The sequence below is a fragment of the Bufo gargarizans genome, chromosome 2 (assembly GCF_014858855.1).
Source record: "Bufo gargarizans isolate SCDJY-AF-19 chromosome 2, ASM1485885v1, whole genome shotgun sequence".
Taxonomy (NCBI): domain Eukaryota; kingdom Metazoa; phylum Chordata; class Amphibia; order Anura; family Bufonidae; genus Bufo; species Bufo gargarizans.
In genome coordinates this window covers 261,168,768-261,185,624 of record NC_058081.1, presented here as the reverse complement: position 1 = coordinate 261,185,624, position 16,857 = coordinate 261,168,768, and the positions used below count along the sequence as shown (strand labels likewise).

General features: G+C 45.4%; 1 protein-coding gene across 1 annotated transcript in view; it reads left to right on the top strand.

Moving 5' to 3' along the window:
* MAPK12 (mitogen-activated protein kinase 12) overlaps positions 1-16,857 on the top strand; it is a 79,007-nt gene that overhangs the window by 59,609 nt on the left and 2,541 nt on the right. Inside the window, exons 8-11 of the mRNA XM_044280253.1 lie at positions 5,095-5,166; positions 7,533-7,612; positions 8,637-8,715; positions 13,086-13,259. Of these exons, the coding sequence (XP_044136188.1) occupies positions 5,095-5,166; positions 7,533-7,612; positions 8,637-8,715; positions 13,086-13,259 (405 nt within the window). The remainder of the gene's footprint in view (positions 1-5,094; positions 5,167-7,532; positions 7,613-8,636; positions 8,716-13,085; positions 13,260-16,857) is intronic.

Below are 16,857 nucleotides of genomic sequence, written 5' to 3'. Positions count from 1 at the left end.
TGTAGTTTGTGTCACCTGAATAAGGCTGCGTTCACATCTGTGTTTCGGAGATCCGGATGCCTAATGAGGAGCAAAAGGTGGCTGTTGGCCTGGCAAAAAAAAAACGTATGCAATGTATTTTGTTTGTCCGAAACCTGGCATTCATGCTGGATCACCACCGGACCTCAATGCAGTCACTGGGGATCCGGCGGTGAAGTAGATCTGGCAGGCTTGATCTGTGCCAGATCCCAGAACGGATATGTGAACGAAGCCTTAGTAAAACTAGAGTCCAGAATCCTTCTATTAAAAGTCTGATAAAAGTACTTCTTGTAACATTCAGTAAATATATGATGCATTTGGAATGTAAGACCTTGTAAACTGCTAGTTAATTAGTCTATTGTGGGTAATTTTCTTTTGTACCATAGAAAAAAATGTGCGCTGCTCCTCTTATGACACAGCGTACTTCAGTCAACCCTCTGACACCACTAAACTCAGAAGCACATTAAATACTGGCAATTACGCTACCTTTGTCACAATTGTGTACTTCAGAGCAGAAGTTTGTACTGGGGAAATAATAATTGCTGTGTAGAATGATAATTAACATAAATCCCAGCGTGTTTGAGGAATAAAGACAATACAAGGGCATAGCGACAACGCATTACAGTCTTTGCTGCTGGATTTTAATAAGGTGGAAAAATTATGTAAGTCAACAAAGCTCCATAAACTGTGGGGCTGAAGTGACTATAGATATGGGTTGAGATACGAAGGATGAAGTATGACTTGGGCTATTATATAACCTTGACACTATAAGCAGCAGGTGGCCTACCACTTAAAAGCAAGCTTCCCGTATGTAATAGGAGTTGCCACATAAATGTGCGTCAGAGTGGGGTTTCTGGTTTCCTGCAGTGAACTGTACAATGTCTATTGCAGCAGTAACCGTGTTCTGTGCACTCTGCACAACTCCAGCAGCAGGTACATTATTGCCTCCATTATACGGAGAAACACAATACCGCCGTCATTTGGGAACAAGCATACAAACACTTCTAATTTCACTCCCACAAGAAGAGGTTTTATTACATTGAAATGCAGTAAAGCACTGCTTTATCTTCTGCACTGAAATGAAGCCCATGAAGCCAGAGCCCCTTGTTGCGCAGGTTAAAACCAGCAGGCGCGCAATACAATAGTAAATGCTGTCGAGCTGATTAAATTACTATTACAGATGTAAAGTTTAGGGCTACAAATGTTGTTCTAAGAGTTTGAAAGCAAATGCCTCTCGTATAAAGGTTTAGCTCATTCAGTCCATTTGGAAAGCTTTCAACTCCCTGTAACTGTGTAAAGTTTAGTACTAACTGATAATTGTATGTGCGCCACATTGCCTAGCAATAAGCAAACACATAATTCATGTACAACTCTGAGACCTAGTGGGGCCCCCACTCATGTAATAGGACAGCATGACCACTACCAGTAGCTGGCGGGAGCTGTAAGGAGGAGAATCTAGCTCCCGGGTAGTTGCTGTACTCGGGAGAGTAGGGCGAGCGGTGTGCTGTGCCCAGAACACCAGCGATCATAGAAGTGGTGGACAACTACAGCCTGGACCTCCAGTGCAGTACAAAGTGACAGCGCAGCACATAATGTATTGATGTGTGTGATGTATGTAGTGTAGTGAATGCACAGCAGGATATTCTAGTCAAGTTTTAAAGTACAGGGAAGATCCACTATGTTGGACTGGACTGGACTTGGCTATAATTGTCTGCTGTTAGTTAGATCAGTCATGGTTCCCCCACATACATCCCCACCTCTTAGGCCCCATTCACGCCACCACTATTTGCTTCTGTTATTCTGCTCTGTTGCATGAGGAGAACAACAAAAATAATGGAAGTGCTGGATCGGGCATATAAGGCTGGGTTTTTGTCATATGTTTAAAAAATAAATAAAAAAAAAGTATGTTAACAGATGCCTCAGACATGCCATACTGTGGTATCTATCACCATAGAGTTTCATTAAATATATATATTTTTTTAACAATGGAACTCTATGGTGACGGATGCCACAGTATTGGGGAGGGGGGGGGGGAAGACACAGAACTGTGGGTATATCTGCTGCCACTAGGAGGCGACCCTAGGCTAAATAGTGTTAGCTCCTCCTGCCGGCTATATCCCCTCCAGCCTGGAGAGAGCAGATCAGTTTTTAGCTTGGTGTCGTAGGAGGCAGGGTCAATTCTGCTGTTTTATTTGCTTTTTCTTTTCTTTTTTCTCTACAAGGGGAACAGGGTCGCCTAGCCGCGATTACTAATTTAGGCCACTCCTTATGGCCCCCCTTTACCCTCTTTGGACTTAAACCTTGTGCTCGGTGCCCTCCAATCGTCTCCCTTTTGAGCCTCTCTACGCGGTTTCACTTTATTTTCTTTCCTGGAAAGTGGCCTTCCTTGTGGCGATCACCTCCATCAGACGTGTTTCGTAACTGGCGGCGCTCTCCTGTAGGGAGCCCCTTTTTTTTTTTTTTTTTTTTTTTTTTTTGCACCAAGATAAGGCGGTCCTATGGCCTCCTTTCTGCCGAAGGTAGTCTCTGCCTTCCATGTCAACGAAGACATTGTTCTCTCCTCCATCTGTCTCTTGCCTTCACATCCTCTGAAATGGGCTCTCCACCATCTAGACGTGGTTAGTGCCCTGCGGATTTACTTACCTGCTTCGGGAGAGTTTTGCCATACTGACTCTGTTCGTTATTCCTTGCAAGGGTCTGCCAGCCTCCAAGGTGAAGATTGCCAGGCGGATTCGCTTGGCAATTGCCGAGGCGTATTGCTCCTGGGGCAAGGCACCGCCCCTTCCTATTACGGCTCACTCGACCAGGGTGGTGGGCTCTTCTTGGGCCAGCTTCCACCAGGCTTCTCCTTTGCAGCTGTGTAAGGCAGCAACCTGGTCTTGCACACGTTCACAAAGTTCTACCAGGTGCATACCTTTGCATTGGTGGACGCTGCTCTGGGTTGCAAAGTCTTGCGGGCTGCGGTGTCTTAAGCTCCCGCGACTGACTTCCATGGGCGTGTTTTTTCTCCCCTCCCTGTGGACTGCTTCGGCATGTCCCACAGTCCTGTGTCTCCAAATGATACGTGCGAGAAAACAAGATTCTGGACTCTCCTGTAAAATCACTTTTTCTCGCTGAGTTCATTGGGGGACACAGCTCCCACCCATTGTTTCTTCTCTAATTTTGCCGCAGGTGAAGGCAGTTGGTTGGCTGGTAGGGTCCTCAGTTCTGGTTTTGGACCGCTGGTTATTGTTCTGTTTTTTTCATTCCTGTTTTCTTTTACTCCTACTGCTTGTGCACAAACATATGCTCTCTCCAGGATGGAGGTAGTGTATAGCCAGCAGGAGAAGCTAACACTTTTTAGCCTAGTGTCGCCTCCTAGTGGCAGCAGCAGCTATAACTACGGTCCTGTGTGTGTGTGTGTCCCCCACCCCCTCCTTCCCCCATACTGTGACATCTTTCACTCAGCAAGAGAGATTTTACAGAAGAGTCCGAAAAAATCTAGTTGTTTTTTTTTTTTTTTTTTTTTACCAGAAGCAAAAGTCCTGCATGCAAGGCTTTTTTGTCCGGTCTTTTTGACAGAATCTGCAACAGAGGCTCTAAATGCAGCCTCCAACGCAGCTATGTAGTGTAGGCCTATGTATTTGAATTATTGCAACGTTTGCACTCCCCCTTGGCTAAAAATACTCCTCCAAAATGATGAGAGGAGTTTTTTACTCTTCCAGAAAAAGTGTAGCGCTACCTCTGACCATCATACTGTGACTGTACAGTGGTAGGTGCCAGTTCTACACGTATTCTGAAGACTCTTTTTAAGTGATTGTTACATTAAAATCCAGTGACTTACTGTCTGTGTTCTCCAATGGGAATCTTTAATTTTCCCCATCTTTTCCATCTGGCCCAGACCACCACAACTTGTAACTGCATATTTTGTAATGGAAACATTTTTGACTCCTCAGCTTTCCAGTGTATACCGTGCCTTTCCCAAACTTACACAAGCCGTCCAGCCTACTGACTCCTCAATTCTGTGCCCAAATAACCTGCACTCTGAAAGTCTTTGCAAAAAAAAAAAAAACACACCAAAGAAACACCAACATTTCAGTCCCTCTATGGAACCATTCTCAAGTCTTTGGAATGGTTCAGTTGCGGGGAGGCTCTTCATGTGGCACTCCAGCTGTTGTAAAACTACAACTCCTACCATGTCCTGCTGTAGGCTGTCTGGGCACGCTGGGAGTTGTAGTTTTGCAACAGCTGGAGGGCCGCAGGTTGGGCATCCGTGGGCTAAAACAAATGCCTCCACTGGCCCCCCTGCACTCCCACTAGCTATTCCTTTGGTACAACTATGTGCTGGGCAACCGAAATTACTGGAATTATATTAAGTGAAGATCATCTTATAGGAAAATGCAGAATTATCATGCCTTTATTATTATTTTATTATACTAGGTAAATGTAGTACAGCAATGTACTCAAAGTACTAAGTATTACAGAATTTTTTACAGCCCATATATTTATACTTTTTGCAGCCCATATATTTTCCAGTGTGAAAACCATCAAAAAGGTGGCTACTAATGGATCGGTTATTATGTCTGTAGTCCTTCATGGTCACAAGAATGTGCCACTTAGAATGGGCTTCGGATTCATTTGGCTTATTAACCCTTTTATAAAGGGGTTGTCCGCTTTTTCTATGTTGGAATCATAGGAATTGATAATGACGACATGTCCTCGGAATAGGTCATCAATATAAGATCGTGGGGGCCCAGCTTCCGGCACCCCTGCTGATCAGCGGTATGAAGAGAATGCAGAACTCACTATTTACCTGCTTGTGAGCAGGTGTATTTGCAGCTGTGCCGTCTCATTTACTTCGGTGGGACTGCTACTACCTGGCATGAATACCCTGTTATTTAACCATTGTTGAGTAAAAGTAGTGATTCACTTTAGACACCTGTTATACAGAATTGCACTTTATTGTGTAAATGTAATTGATCTATTTGAGAAGTTTTGAAAATTGCCCTTTTTATATTTTTTTTTTACTAACAATGAAAGATGTATTTTACTGATGTGGTTCTGGACTATGGCGCTAAATATTTCATTTTGTTTCAGTGGACATCTGGTCTGTTGGCTGTATCATGGCAGAGATGTACACTGGGCGCCCACTTTTCAAGGGTAATGACCGTATCCTTTTTCTACAGAGAATAAATTCTTATTCCACCATCAGGTAATCTATTGATCATTGTTCGGGATCATTTTGGCTGCCAAAATGGAATCGCTTGCTCCTTGTCACCTGGGGAAACTAGAAAAACATTTGTGTCCACTAGAGGGAGCAAATGGCATCTAAATTTATATGGCTCCCATTGACATGTGACGGTAATCAAGTATAGTAAAATAGTAGATCCACAATATTTAGTCTTTTTCTTCTTCTGAGGTAAGAAGGGAACTTATCCGATGGAGTCTGTCAGCAGTTTTGACAGCCATGGGCAGCTTGTTAAACATACATTTACAGATCCTTTTATTAGCAGGAGCACTGTCAAAAAAACCTTTTTATTCCAGCATATGCCCTGGACACTGTCCCTCACTCTGGAGTGGTCTCTCCACTAAGGCCTTGTTCACACATCAGTTATTGTGAGCCAAAACCAGGTGCAGGTCAAAAACAAAACCGTTGCAGATCTTTTCATTATACTTATCAATGTGTAGCCTCCACTCCTGGCTGTGGTCAAATAACTGATAACTTGCAAAAATGGTCAGCACAGGAAAGGGGTCACTCCAATGGAAATGTAGCAAAAAATCCCAGCAGACGCTCTTTGTCTTCAAAAAATCTCTTTCTTTATTACATCAATGTAGATGCATATTGAGGGCGCGAATCATGAGCTGATGAAGGCTGAACGGGCCGATGCGCGTCCTCAATATGTATCTGCATTGAGGTAATGAAGAAAAATGTTTTGAAGACAAAGGGCGTCGACTGGGATTTTTTTGCTACATGATCAATTGACTGACATGTGAACAAGGCCTAAGCTGCACAACTCCTCCCCTCCGCTCTTGGCGCCTGCTTGCACACAGAGCATTGTGTGGGAGGTAAAGAGATTTCAAATTGAGCGACCGCTTGCGAGAGCATCTCTTGCTGGAATAAAGTTCTTTTTCACAATGCTTTGGCCAGTAAAAGCATGCATGAAGGTATATTTAACCAGCTGTCCACAGCCCTACCTAGCACTGTCAAAACTGCTGACTCCCTTTAAATCTTTAAATTGATGCAGCTATTTACATTGATGGGTGTGGCGACAAGTCTTAATAAGGAATTTATTTAGCATCCCCAAAGAACATGGGTAAAGATAAATTATATAGTGATGTAGAGATTTGATTTTATAGTTGACTTTTGGTTACATCAGAATAAGCCGATCGTGTGAAAGTGCCTAGATTATAGATTTGTGCAATACTGAAATGGATTTCAGCCCACTAAACTCATCATTACTAATAGATCAGTAAGGAGTAGATAAAAGACGTATATTTCTAACACATGGCGTGACAAGCCTGCTCAGTAAATATAAATGGGGACATTTTATCATTTTTGGTCTCTCGATTTGGTTATAAGTCTGTAATTGGATTTCGTTCATGTGCCAAACTTATGATTTGAGGCACAGCAATGGTCATTTTTGCGCAGGCAAAAAGGTGGTTTATGACGCAAATTGATGTTGTGTGCGCTACGGCTGGGGGAGGCTGACGTAGCGATTCGACATTTTTATTAAATGTTCCCTCACAAATTTTATTATACCTTATTGAAACGTGCGTCGCAGGTTCCAGGCTGAAGAGCTGGAGAGACAAAACCTGTCATCAAGAGGTTGGTGCACATTACTGTACCAGCTCTCTACTTAGTGCACGATATAATATGCCCACATGATTGCACAGGATGTGGCGTTTGAGTGTGCCATTAGCAGCCTATGGTGTACACAGCTGGTAACTGCCTGTGTACTACTTAATTGACTAAGTTAGAGTGTATGTTGCTTTTAAACAAGGCAAAGAACTTGCTCTTTGGAAACATCATTAAAAAAAATCTCTTGCAGCTAAAAATAAATGTACTTTCCCTTTTTTTGCAAGTTCTTCCGCATCACTTAGGGAATCAATGTTCTTGTAAGAGAAGCTGTAATTAGTATTTACATATTATGTGCCGCATGCAGAAAAGAAGCAATCCTTGCCTGTGGTGGAATGCCACAGTAGAGACTACATTTGGGACTTTGCCGTATTAAAGGATAAAATATCTGTATAAGTTGACACTGACATACTTATTCATCCTCTAAAATATGTCCGGCATTTCCCATCATGCCTGGGGCTTGCTTTATAGGTTACTGATCTTACAAGGTCGCTTATCTGTCTGTTTATGGCCATTGCTTTTAATCCTTTATTTTCTATATTATTATTTTTTTTCCCTGGGTTTATGCTTCATTTTTTAAGTCTGATATGGGATATGAAGCATTTTGCAGTGCTGTGACCATAGACGTGTAATAGAGAAACCATTTTTGAAGCGTTATGACTTTAAACACGTACTTTAGATCTGGATCAGCTGACTGAAATCATGAAAATTACAGGGACACCAACTCAGGATTTTGTGCAGAAACTTCAAAGCCCTGATGTAAGTAAATCCTTGTATAAAGTGTCATACATCACACCTGTATTGCTAGTTATCAATGCACTTTCTAGGTGATAGAATGGCCATGGCACTGACAACAGTTGAAAGATGTTAAAGGGGTTGTCACACTAGGATATGTCCCCATTGTCTGATAGGTGTGGGACCCACATCTATCTTTAGAAAGAACAGGGCCCGCAAAGTGAATGGAGGGTGCACTGTGCATGCGTGGCTGCCATCTAGTCATTCCAATGGCGGCGGCTATTTTCTGCAGTCTCATAGGAATGATTGGAGGGCAGGTGCCTCCTCATTCACTTTGCAAGCTCCACCTCAGGGACCCGCACCTATCAGACATTGGGGGCATATCGCAGTCATGTGCCCCCAATGCCTGAGGTGAGACAACCCCTTTAATGACCATTATGACTTAAAGGGCATCTGTTGGCTGATCAACCCTATTAAACTAGGCATATTGTCTGGTAGAGTTGATCATGTTGAGTAAAACGGTACCTTACTTATGTCTCTAGGTAGCAGCATTCCAAAGATAAGAGCACCAAAGGGCCGGCCAGATGGCTTGGAGCATTGCTATCCTAACTCCCATCTCTTTTGTGCCGTTCCTCCTCCCCTGTAATTGACTGACAGGTCTAGACATCTTATCTAGCCCTGTATTCTCGTGCCTGACCTGAGTCCGCTCGGGGTCTAGGTGGTTGAGCAGCGTATCTGATGGTGCTTATCAGCATAATGTCGAGTCACTCAGCTGACTTGGCACTTGCACAGTTGATCTGATGAGCTCTTGAAATGGCATCAGATGCATTGTGCAACTGTCCAGTCACTGAGCTGGCTCGGCCGAGCGCACATAGCTGATGATTTGCATATGGATTACAAGCAAAATGAAGCAATGCTTCACTGTGTGACATGTATCATCACAGTCGGCCGAGCTAGCCCTTCAAGCCTTTGTGTCTAGTTTAACTGTGTATGTCCTGGTGACTTATTCACTTTTAAAATCATACATTTAATTTTTTTGTGTTTATAGGCAAAAAACTATATCAAGAGTCTCCCAAAAGTGCAAAAGAAAGACTTTGGATTATTGCTGCGATATGCAAACCCTCTAGGTAATGTTAGATTAAGGTTAATTTAATATAGGTCATGGCAAATGCAAGTAATCCATACTTTGGTTTCCAGAAACTGCAGTTTGTTACAATCAACAATTTTTTTATTTATTTTTTTCCACATGAATAATTTAGTGTATTTATTATAATTATTGTCATTAATTAGATTTATTTAGTCATACAGAGGGGTCCATGGGCATTGTAAAACAGAAATAGACGTCTGTCAATGAAAATCATATTATTCGCCCTCGTTCTCTTCCAGTCTGTAGTCCAAAGGTAGTGAAAAGTTTCTTAGTGGTTCACAAGCTCTGTACCAATCAGCCAGACAGAAAGTAATAGATTAGGTCTGAAGCTTTTGTTTTCTCGTGCATGGCATTGGGGGACACAGCACCATGGGTATATGTCCAACTACCACTAGGAGGCACTAGACACAAAAAGTGTTGGCTCCTCCCAGGTGGGCTATACCCTCTCCACAGGCACGAGGCTAGTTTCAGTCTAGTGTCCGTAGGAGGCAGACCTGTCCTGCTTTTTTTGCAGGTTCTGCTGTTCTTTTTTTTTTTTTTGTTTGTTTGTTTTTCTCTCTTCCGCAGGTCTCGGTGTTTCCCACCGTTATACCTGCTGCAGGCTGGTGGCTTGCCGGCATTCCCACGGTTCCCGTGCGGAGTCTGCCGAAGGGGTGACCCTGCTGCGCCCGAAGACATCGGATGGTGAGTATACTTCCCTGTCCCTGTGTCCCTGCCCCAGGGTTAGGTTCCCTCCTGTGGCCAGGGGGATGGGATCCACCTTAGCTGGAGGTCCTGGGAAGCCTCTTCTCCTAGCCAACCCCCCTCCCCTTTTTTTTCTATGGTGGGGGGTTATATTCTTGTTTCCCCTCCCTCCTCTTCCCCCATGGTTGTTTTTTTTTTCTCCTCCCTGGACACAGTGTCTTCCCTGGCCTTTCCCGCTACTTTAGTCCCCGGCTTCTGCCGGGACTAGGCCTCATCTTCTATGGCCCGTTCCCGGCTCCCAGGTGCTCCGTTTGCCCTGGTCCGCATATCCCTCCCCCCCCCCCCCCCCCCCCCCCTATTTTTATGGTTCCGGAGGGCCCTCTGTCAGCTTTTGGGCCTGCTAGGCCGCGATCTTCCCGGCCCCTCCTCCTTGCTTCCCGGGCTTTCCTGAGCCCTGCCCGGCCCTCGGGAGGGGCTATCTCCTCCACCCTTTCCTGGGCTACCTTGGTTTTTTCTGTTGGAGGGGGTGGCTAACCCCTCCCCTCAAGCTTCATGTCTCCGGCAGCCCTACTGACCACCTCTTTCTGGGGAACAAGCTGCTGCAGCACCTCTTTGGGGGAACAGGGCGTCCGGGTCAGGATAGACAGCCTCTGCTGGCTGCTTTATGAGCATCTCCTCTCCTCGGATCGCCACGTGTTTTCACGTGCTTCCGCTGTCTACAATGGCTGCCATGCGGTTAGCCTGTCCCTGCTTGTGTGCAGTACCTCTTCCCTGATCCCAACGTTTTCCCTGAACAATCCTTTTGTGTAGGTTCCCCATGATTGGGTCCCTCCGTGTCAATGCCATGGGAACCTTGTCCGACTCTCCCTGGCGGTGTCGCTGGACCGCTACCTACCCAAATTGCGGCCACCTCTGCCCTCCCAGGGTCCTCCCTGCAGATGGGGCACGCTCAGTTAGGGGTACCTGTCCCGGGTTCGGCAAGGGGTAGCTCACAGTACACCCTCGGGTGGTCTCAACGGGGTCCCACCCCTCCTCGGCATCCTCGGATCTTCCCCAGGACAGGCCCGAGGCTGGTGACGAATCCTTCCTGTCACCCCATCCGTTGCCTCCCGGGACACCTCTGCACCGATTCCTCGGAACAGAGCATCAGGCGGTCTTCCTCCATACAGAAGCCCTCTGGGAGGTCAAGACTAACGTGCACAGAGGAACCTCTCCTACCCAGGTTTGGTATCCCCTCTAGTGGATTTTCGGATGGTGCTCCCCTGACTGCTCAGGTATTCAACCACACAGGTAAGGCAGCCGTCCCAGTGTTTAGCATACTGAGTCACTTACGCAGTGTCTGACACGTACGCTTTCTCCTTAACAGGGGGGTACCTGCACCACTGCCATAGGCTGTCCCTGACAAGCCTTCCTGGTTCCCCTGTACCAGGGGCTATGCTCTACACATTTGAGTGTGTTTCCACGGGGTCCCCTTCCTGGTGCTGGTGTTCGCCACTCTACCTCATTACAGGGGGTTCCTGTTCTGGGCAAGCGGTTAGCTCGGCAACCGCCTCCTGTAGGTTGGTGAGTTAAGAGCAATTGTATCTTCTGTTTCCAGCCGCCTTGCCCCTTTTCATAGGTAGAGTACCTACACCTACTCCAGATGCTGAAGCCATTACTCCTGGCTGGCTCTATGGTGTTCCATACAGCACTATTTCTCCCTTCCGGGCGAGATATACAGGCCGCTTCAATTGCCGTAGCAATTGCACCTGTCTGTTCCCAGCCACTTTGCTCCCTTCATAGGTAGAGTACCTACGCCATCTCCGATGCTGTAGCCGATACCCCTGGCGGGCTCTATTGTGTTCCATGCAGCAACATTTCTCCCTAGGGGCGTGATATAGAGGCCACTTTCAATTGCCGTAGAATTGCCCCTGTCCTGTTCAGTTACACCTGTCTGTTCCCTGCCACCTTGATCCCTTAACAGGTAGAGTACCTGCACCGTCTCCGGATGCTGTAGCCATTCCTCCTGTCTGGCTTTATGGTGTACCATGTGGCATTTTCTCTCCCTTACTGGACGAGATATTGAGGCCTCCTCCAATTGCCGTGGCCATTGCACCTACCTAGTCATAGTGTGCACCAAACAGCCATCTTACTCCCTTCATAGGTAGAGTTCCTGAACCGTCTCTGCCTCTGCAGCCGTTACACCTGTCTGGCTTCTATGGTGTACTGTGCGGCCCTGTTTTTGTTGCCATTGCACCTACCTGATTGTAGTGTGCATCTGTCTTGTTCTTTGTGGTACCGTGCAGCCCTATGGGTTCCATTGTTAACGCGGTCGCTGTTGCACCTCTCTGATTCTAGGGTGCACCATGTGGCCACATTGCTTCGATCTTAAATGTAGTTCCTCTAAAACAGCCGTATTTCTACTTTACAGGTTGAGTACCTGTACCCTCCAAATGCTGTTGCATTCCCTGATGCTGTGGCTATGTTTACACTCTCCTTAGACTGCAACATGCAGCCACTTTACCTATGTCTTAGGCGTGTGTTTGTAGTGCCCCAAGTGCTGGGCCCTATGGTGCAGTCTGTGGCCCAGACAGTTTCTGTATTACTGGGTGTTTTCTGCCCCCGGGTTCTAATCTGTGCTGCGGATGTTGGTTCCATCCGTTTGATTCTTCCGTACGTCTGCCACTCCGTTACTGTCGTGCTCATTGGTCTCCTTGTACCTCTCAAGGCACTGTCTGCACCAGGCCACCTTCGTTCAGCATGTGCATGGTTGCCATATCTGGTAGGGGTGGGCCAGCCCAACCCCCACCTTATCGGTCTAATGCTACTTCTGGTAGCTCCAGTATATGACTGATCTGTCTGATCCGGCGGGTGGTCCTCATTCAGCCACGCTCCCTACTCCATGGCCAGGTGGTTGTTGGCCTTTGTGCTAGAGTTTCTCTTGCCATCTCTTTAAGGTACTACGGTATGCCGTGCTCCGCGTTACCCCATGTTATAGGGGAGTACTCGTGGTGTTTCCTATTGCTGATCGGCCCATTCCTGGTGAAGTACAGGGATCTCCACTGGATCTTCTACCTTGTTTGGACACGTACTCCTTGGTATCTCCATGGTAAAATGAACTGTGTTCCTGTAAGGCCCCTTTCACACGAGCGAGAATTCCGCGTGGGTGCAATGCGTGATGCGAATGCATTGCGCCTGCACGGAATCCGGATCCATTGATTTAAATAGGTCTGTGTACATGAGTGGTGGTTTTCAAGCATCACTTTTGCGTTGCGTGAAATTCGCAGCATGTTTTATATTTTGCGATTTTTCACGCAGCGCTGGCCCCATAGAAGTGAATGGGGATGCATGAAAATCGCATTGCATCCGCAAGCAAGTGATTGCTAAGAAATGTTGTTTGTAAACATTCAGTTTCTATCACGCGCGTGAAAAACAGTAAATCACATTGCACCCGCGCGATAAAAACTGAATGTGATCGCAAACAAAACTGAATAGCTTTGTTTGCAAAATCGCGCAGTTTTCACTGAACGCATCCGGACACGCTCGTCTACAAGGGGCCTAAGGAGAGTCCAGTCTATTGAACTGAACTGATAACAAGACGGTTCTCGTCTTGATACAAGTCATGTTCTTTGTCTGTTCGATGTATGCCGGCCACAAAATATTCTAATTCACCTGTTTTCCCCGTAGCTGTCAGTCTCCTGGAAAAGATGCTGGTGCTGGATGCAGAAAAAAGAATAACGGCCACAGATGCTCTATGTCATCCTTACTTTGAGCAGTTCCATGATTCTGACGATGAGATGGAAGCAGATCCCTATGACGATTCATGTGATAATGTAGATCTCCCTGTTGATGAATGGAAGTGTAAGTGATGACCTTGTTTTTATTCAAATTCTAGTTTATTCATTTTAGCTTGCATTGTTCTTGGAATTAGTGAAAGTCTCTAAATGCCAAAAGAGAAATTCTGGAGCGTCATAAAGGCATTGGTCTGTGGTGCAGTCTACCTTTACTTTACAAGTACTAAGTACAGCCCATCAATGACTACAGCACTAGAATTAAGGGGTTAAAGTGCTTGGCCACAGTGATGTGGCCACAAGCAGCGTGTCACTGCTGAAGCCAGTGATTGACTGGAGCCATGCAAGTGACCATGGCCATGCACTGACAGGTGTAAACAGAGCAGGAACCGGAAGATGGAGGCAGCGGGGGCAGTGCAGAGGACCAGAGCTGAGTGGAGCAGGTAATTATGAATTTTCGATTTCAGAGGCCATGCTGCAGGAACTTGTTAAAAATCCTTTTTACCAGAAAAGTGGCGACATTTCCTTCCATCCTGCCTCCTATTTATAAATCGGCCTTTTCCCTCACTGCAGAGGCCGGCGCTCACTGGTTATCCTCCTGCCCCCAGTAATAGGGGCCCTGCAGTAACCAGTAAGCACTTTACCTTGCTAGTGGGGAAGGCGCCTATTGGTTAACGCTTGAATGACCAGGCCCAAAAAGGCCTTAAAGGGATTCTGTCACCCCCCCCCCTAAGCCAAAAAACGATTTTAAAGCAGCCATGAAGCACAGCTTACCTGGATTAGGCTGTGCTCTTTTATCTTGCAATCCGTCCAGCAGTTACTGCAAAAAACGACTTTGATTGATATGTAAATGTGTCCTGAAGGTGCCCAGAGGGGCGTTTTCTTCTTCTTAGAGAGCCCAGTACCGCCCCTCTTTCAGTGCCCAGCCCGCCTTCCTTGTACTGTCCGCCGCCCCCAGCCTGCCACAGCCTCTCCTCCCTCTCCTCCCCCTCCCTCACGCCGAACGAACTCTCGCACAGGCGCAGTACCCACTGAGGGCTGCGCCTGTGCGATCAGCAGGAGACTGAGGGCAGCAGCTTCATCCTCGTCACTGGGCATGCGCCGAGCCCAGTGACGTCCGATGCTCGCTCTTCCCTCAGTCAGCTCTGGGGGCCGCAGGTTGTGCACCCCTGCTCTAGCAGGATCAGGTCAGGTCCTGGCTGTCAGTGACAGTGGGAACCCAGAGGACATAAGTGCTGTTGGACCCAGCGGTAACATGATTGCTGGGGTGTCTCGAGGACTCTGTGTCCCCCAGAGGTCTTTTAATGACCTCTTGGGGGACATATTGTGTGCCAAAAATAAATGGGTAATAAGTAATATTGGGGGGGGGGGGGGGAGTAAAAATAAAATACAAATAAAATAAATAATTTACATCCACACCATCCAAAACTGCTGCCCTGTTCACGCAAAACTATACATATTATATATCAAAACGATCAACAAAAAATAGGGAACCCATTGCAATAATTGGTGTCAGTTTGTATATTTAAAAAATAAGCTAAACATTACTTTAAAAAAAAAATGCAACTTCAAAAAGGGAAAAACATTATAAAAAAAACAAATAAAAAGTACTAGGTGCCACATAAAAATTAAAAGAAAAAAAAAGTTATGAACGCTAAATCACGAAAAAGTGGCTCATTTAGGCCCGGTCATGAAAGGGTTAAAAACAAATTAATTGACAATATTAAATATAAATTTTGCCATTTTTTTATACCAGTCTCTCCTTTTGAGTAGTGGGCGTAGTTATCCTACCGTACAGAGGATTTTAACCACCTCCCGTCTGCCCATTGACTATAAACGTCCAGGAGGTGGATCTCTATTTCTGACAGCACGTTTTAAAACGTCCTGCAGCTTTCCCCCCTGTGCTCTGCCCCTGTACATAGAAACTCTGTGACTAAGCTCCCTCCTGACAGCCAAGAACATGGAGCTTTACCCTGAGACTTTTTTTGCTGGTCTCCGGGCTTTTGATCGCTCTGACAAGCAGTCAGAGCGATCACAAATGCATCTACCATCTCCCTCTTATTACTGCCAGTCAGAGAGGGAGATCGGTATTTAAATTAGGCTTCGCGATCGTAATTCTTAACTGTAAGCCCTGGAGACCGATCAGCATGGTCTCCAGGGCATGTGAGCGCTGTAATTTCCAGTTACAGCGCTCTGAAATGCTTGCACCGTCTCCCTCTCTGTAGCGCTGGCAGGAGAGGGAGATCGGTACATTCATACTCCAGCAGCGATCCCCCAGCAGCTGTTTACACTGGAGACAAATCATCAGCATTGTCTCCAGAGCATGTGTTGTGAGCGCTGTAATCTACAGTTACAGCGCTCAGAAAGGCTTGTACTATCTCCCTCTCATTAGTGCTGGCAGGAGAGGGAGATCGGAACATTTACACTCACCCAGCAGCTGTTTTCACTCCAATCAGCACGATCTCCAGGACATGTGACTGTCTGAGCCGGGTGAGTGCAGGAGCTGTCAGGTCTCCAGAGACCTCGATCAGCCCTGCAATGAGGCTGTACAGCAAAGTATACTGCTGTACAGCCTCTCTGGGGGGTGCATTTCTCCTGTAACTGGGGCTACTATGTCAGCCCCTGGTACAGGAGAAATCAACAGTGAAAAGAAAAAAAAAAGTGAAGTTAAATGTCCCCCCAGAGGTCTTGTATGACCTTATGGGGGACGCAAAGTGTAAAATAAAAAAAATATAAATAAAATGTAAAAAAAAAAATTCCCCAAGTAAGGAATAAAAAAATAGAAAAAATAAAATAGACATATTTGGTATTGCCGCGTCAGTGACAGTCGGCTCTATAAATATTGGACTGGGTCAATTATGTGATATAAACACCATAAAAAATAAAAATAAATAACTGTCAAAAAAAGCCATTTTTGTCACCTTACATCACAAAGTGCAACACCAAGTGATCAAAAAGGCGTATGTCCCACAAAATGGTACCAATAAAACAGTCACCTCATCCCGCAAAAAATGAGCCCCTACATAAGAAAATCTCTCAAAAAATATAGCTCTTAGAACATGGAGACACTAAAACATCATTTTTTTGGTTTCGAAAATGCTATTATTGTGTTAAAGTGAAATAAATAAAAAAATGTATACATATTAGATATTGCCGCGTCCGTAAAAACCAGCTCTATAAAAAGATCACATGAACTAAACCCTCGGGTGAACACCGTAAAAATAAAAAAATAAAAACTGTGTCAAAACAAGCAATTTTTGTCACCTTACATCACAAAAAGTGCAACACCAAGTGATCAAAAAAGGCGTATGTCCCACAAAATGGTACCACTAAAACAGTCGCCTCATCCCGCAAAAAATAAGCCCCTACATAAGAAAATCTCTCAAAAAATAAAAAAAACTATAGCTCTCAGAACATGGACACATTAAAACATAATTTTTTTGTTTCAAAAAGGCTATTATTGGGTAAAACTTTAATAAATAAGAAAAAGTATACATATTAGGTATCGCCACGTCCATAACAATCTGCTCTATAAAAATGTCACTTGACTGAACCCCTCAAGTGAACGCTGTAAAAATAAATAAATAAAAACTGTGCTAAAACAACAAATTGTTTGGTCACCTTGCCCCATAAAGTGTTATAATTAATGATAAAAAAATCATATGTAC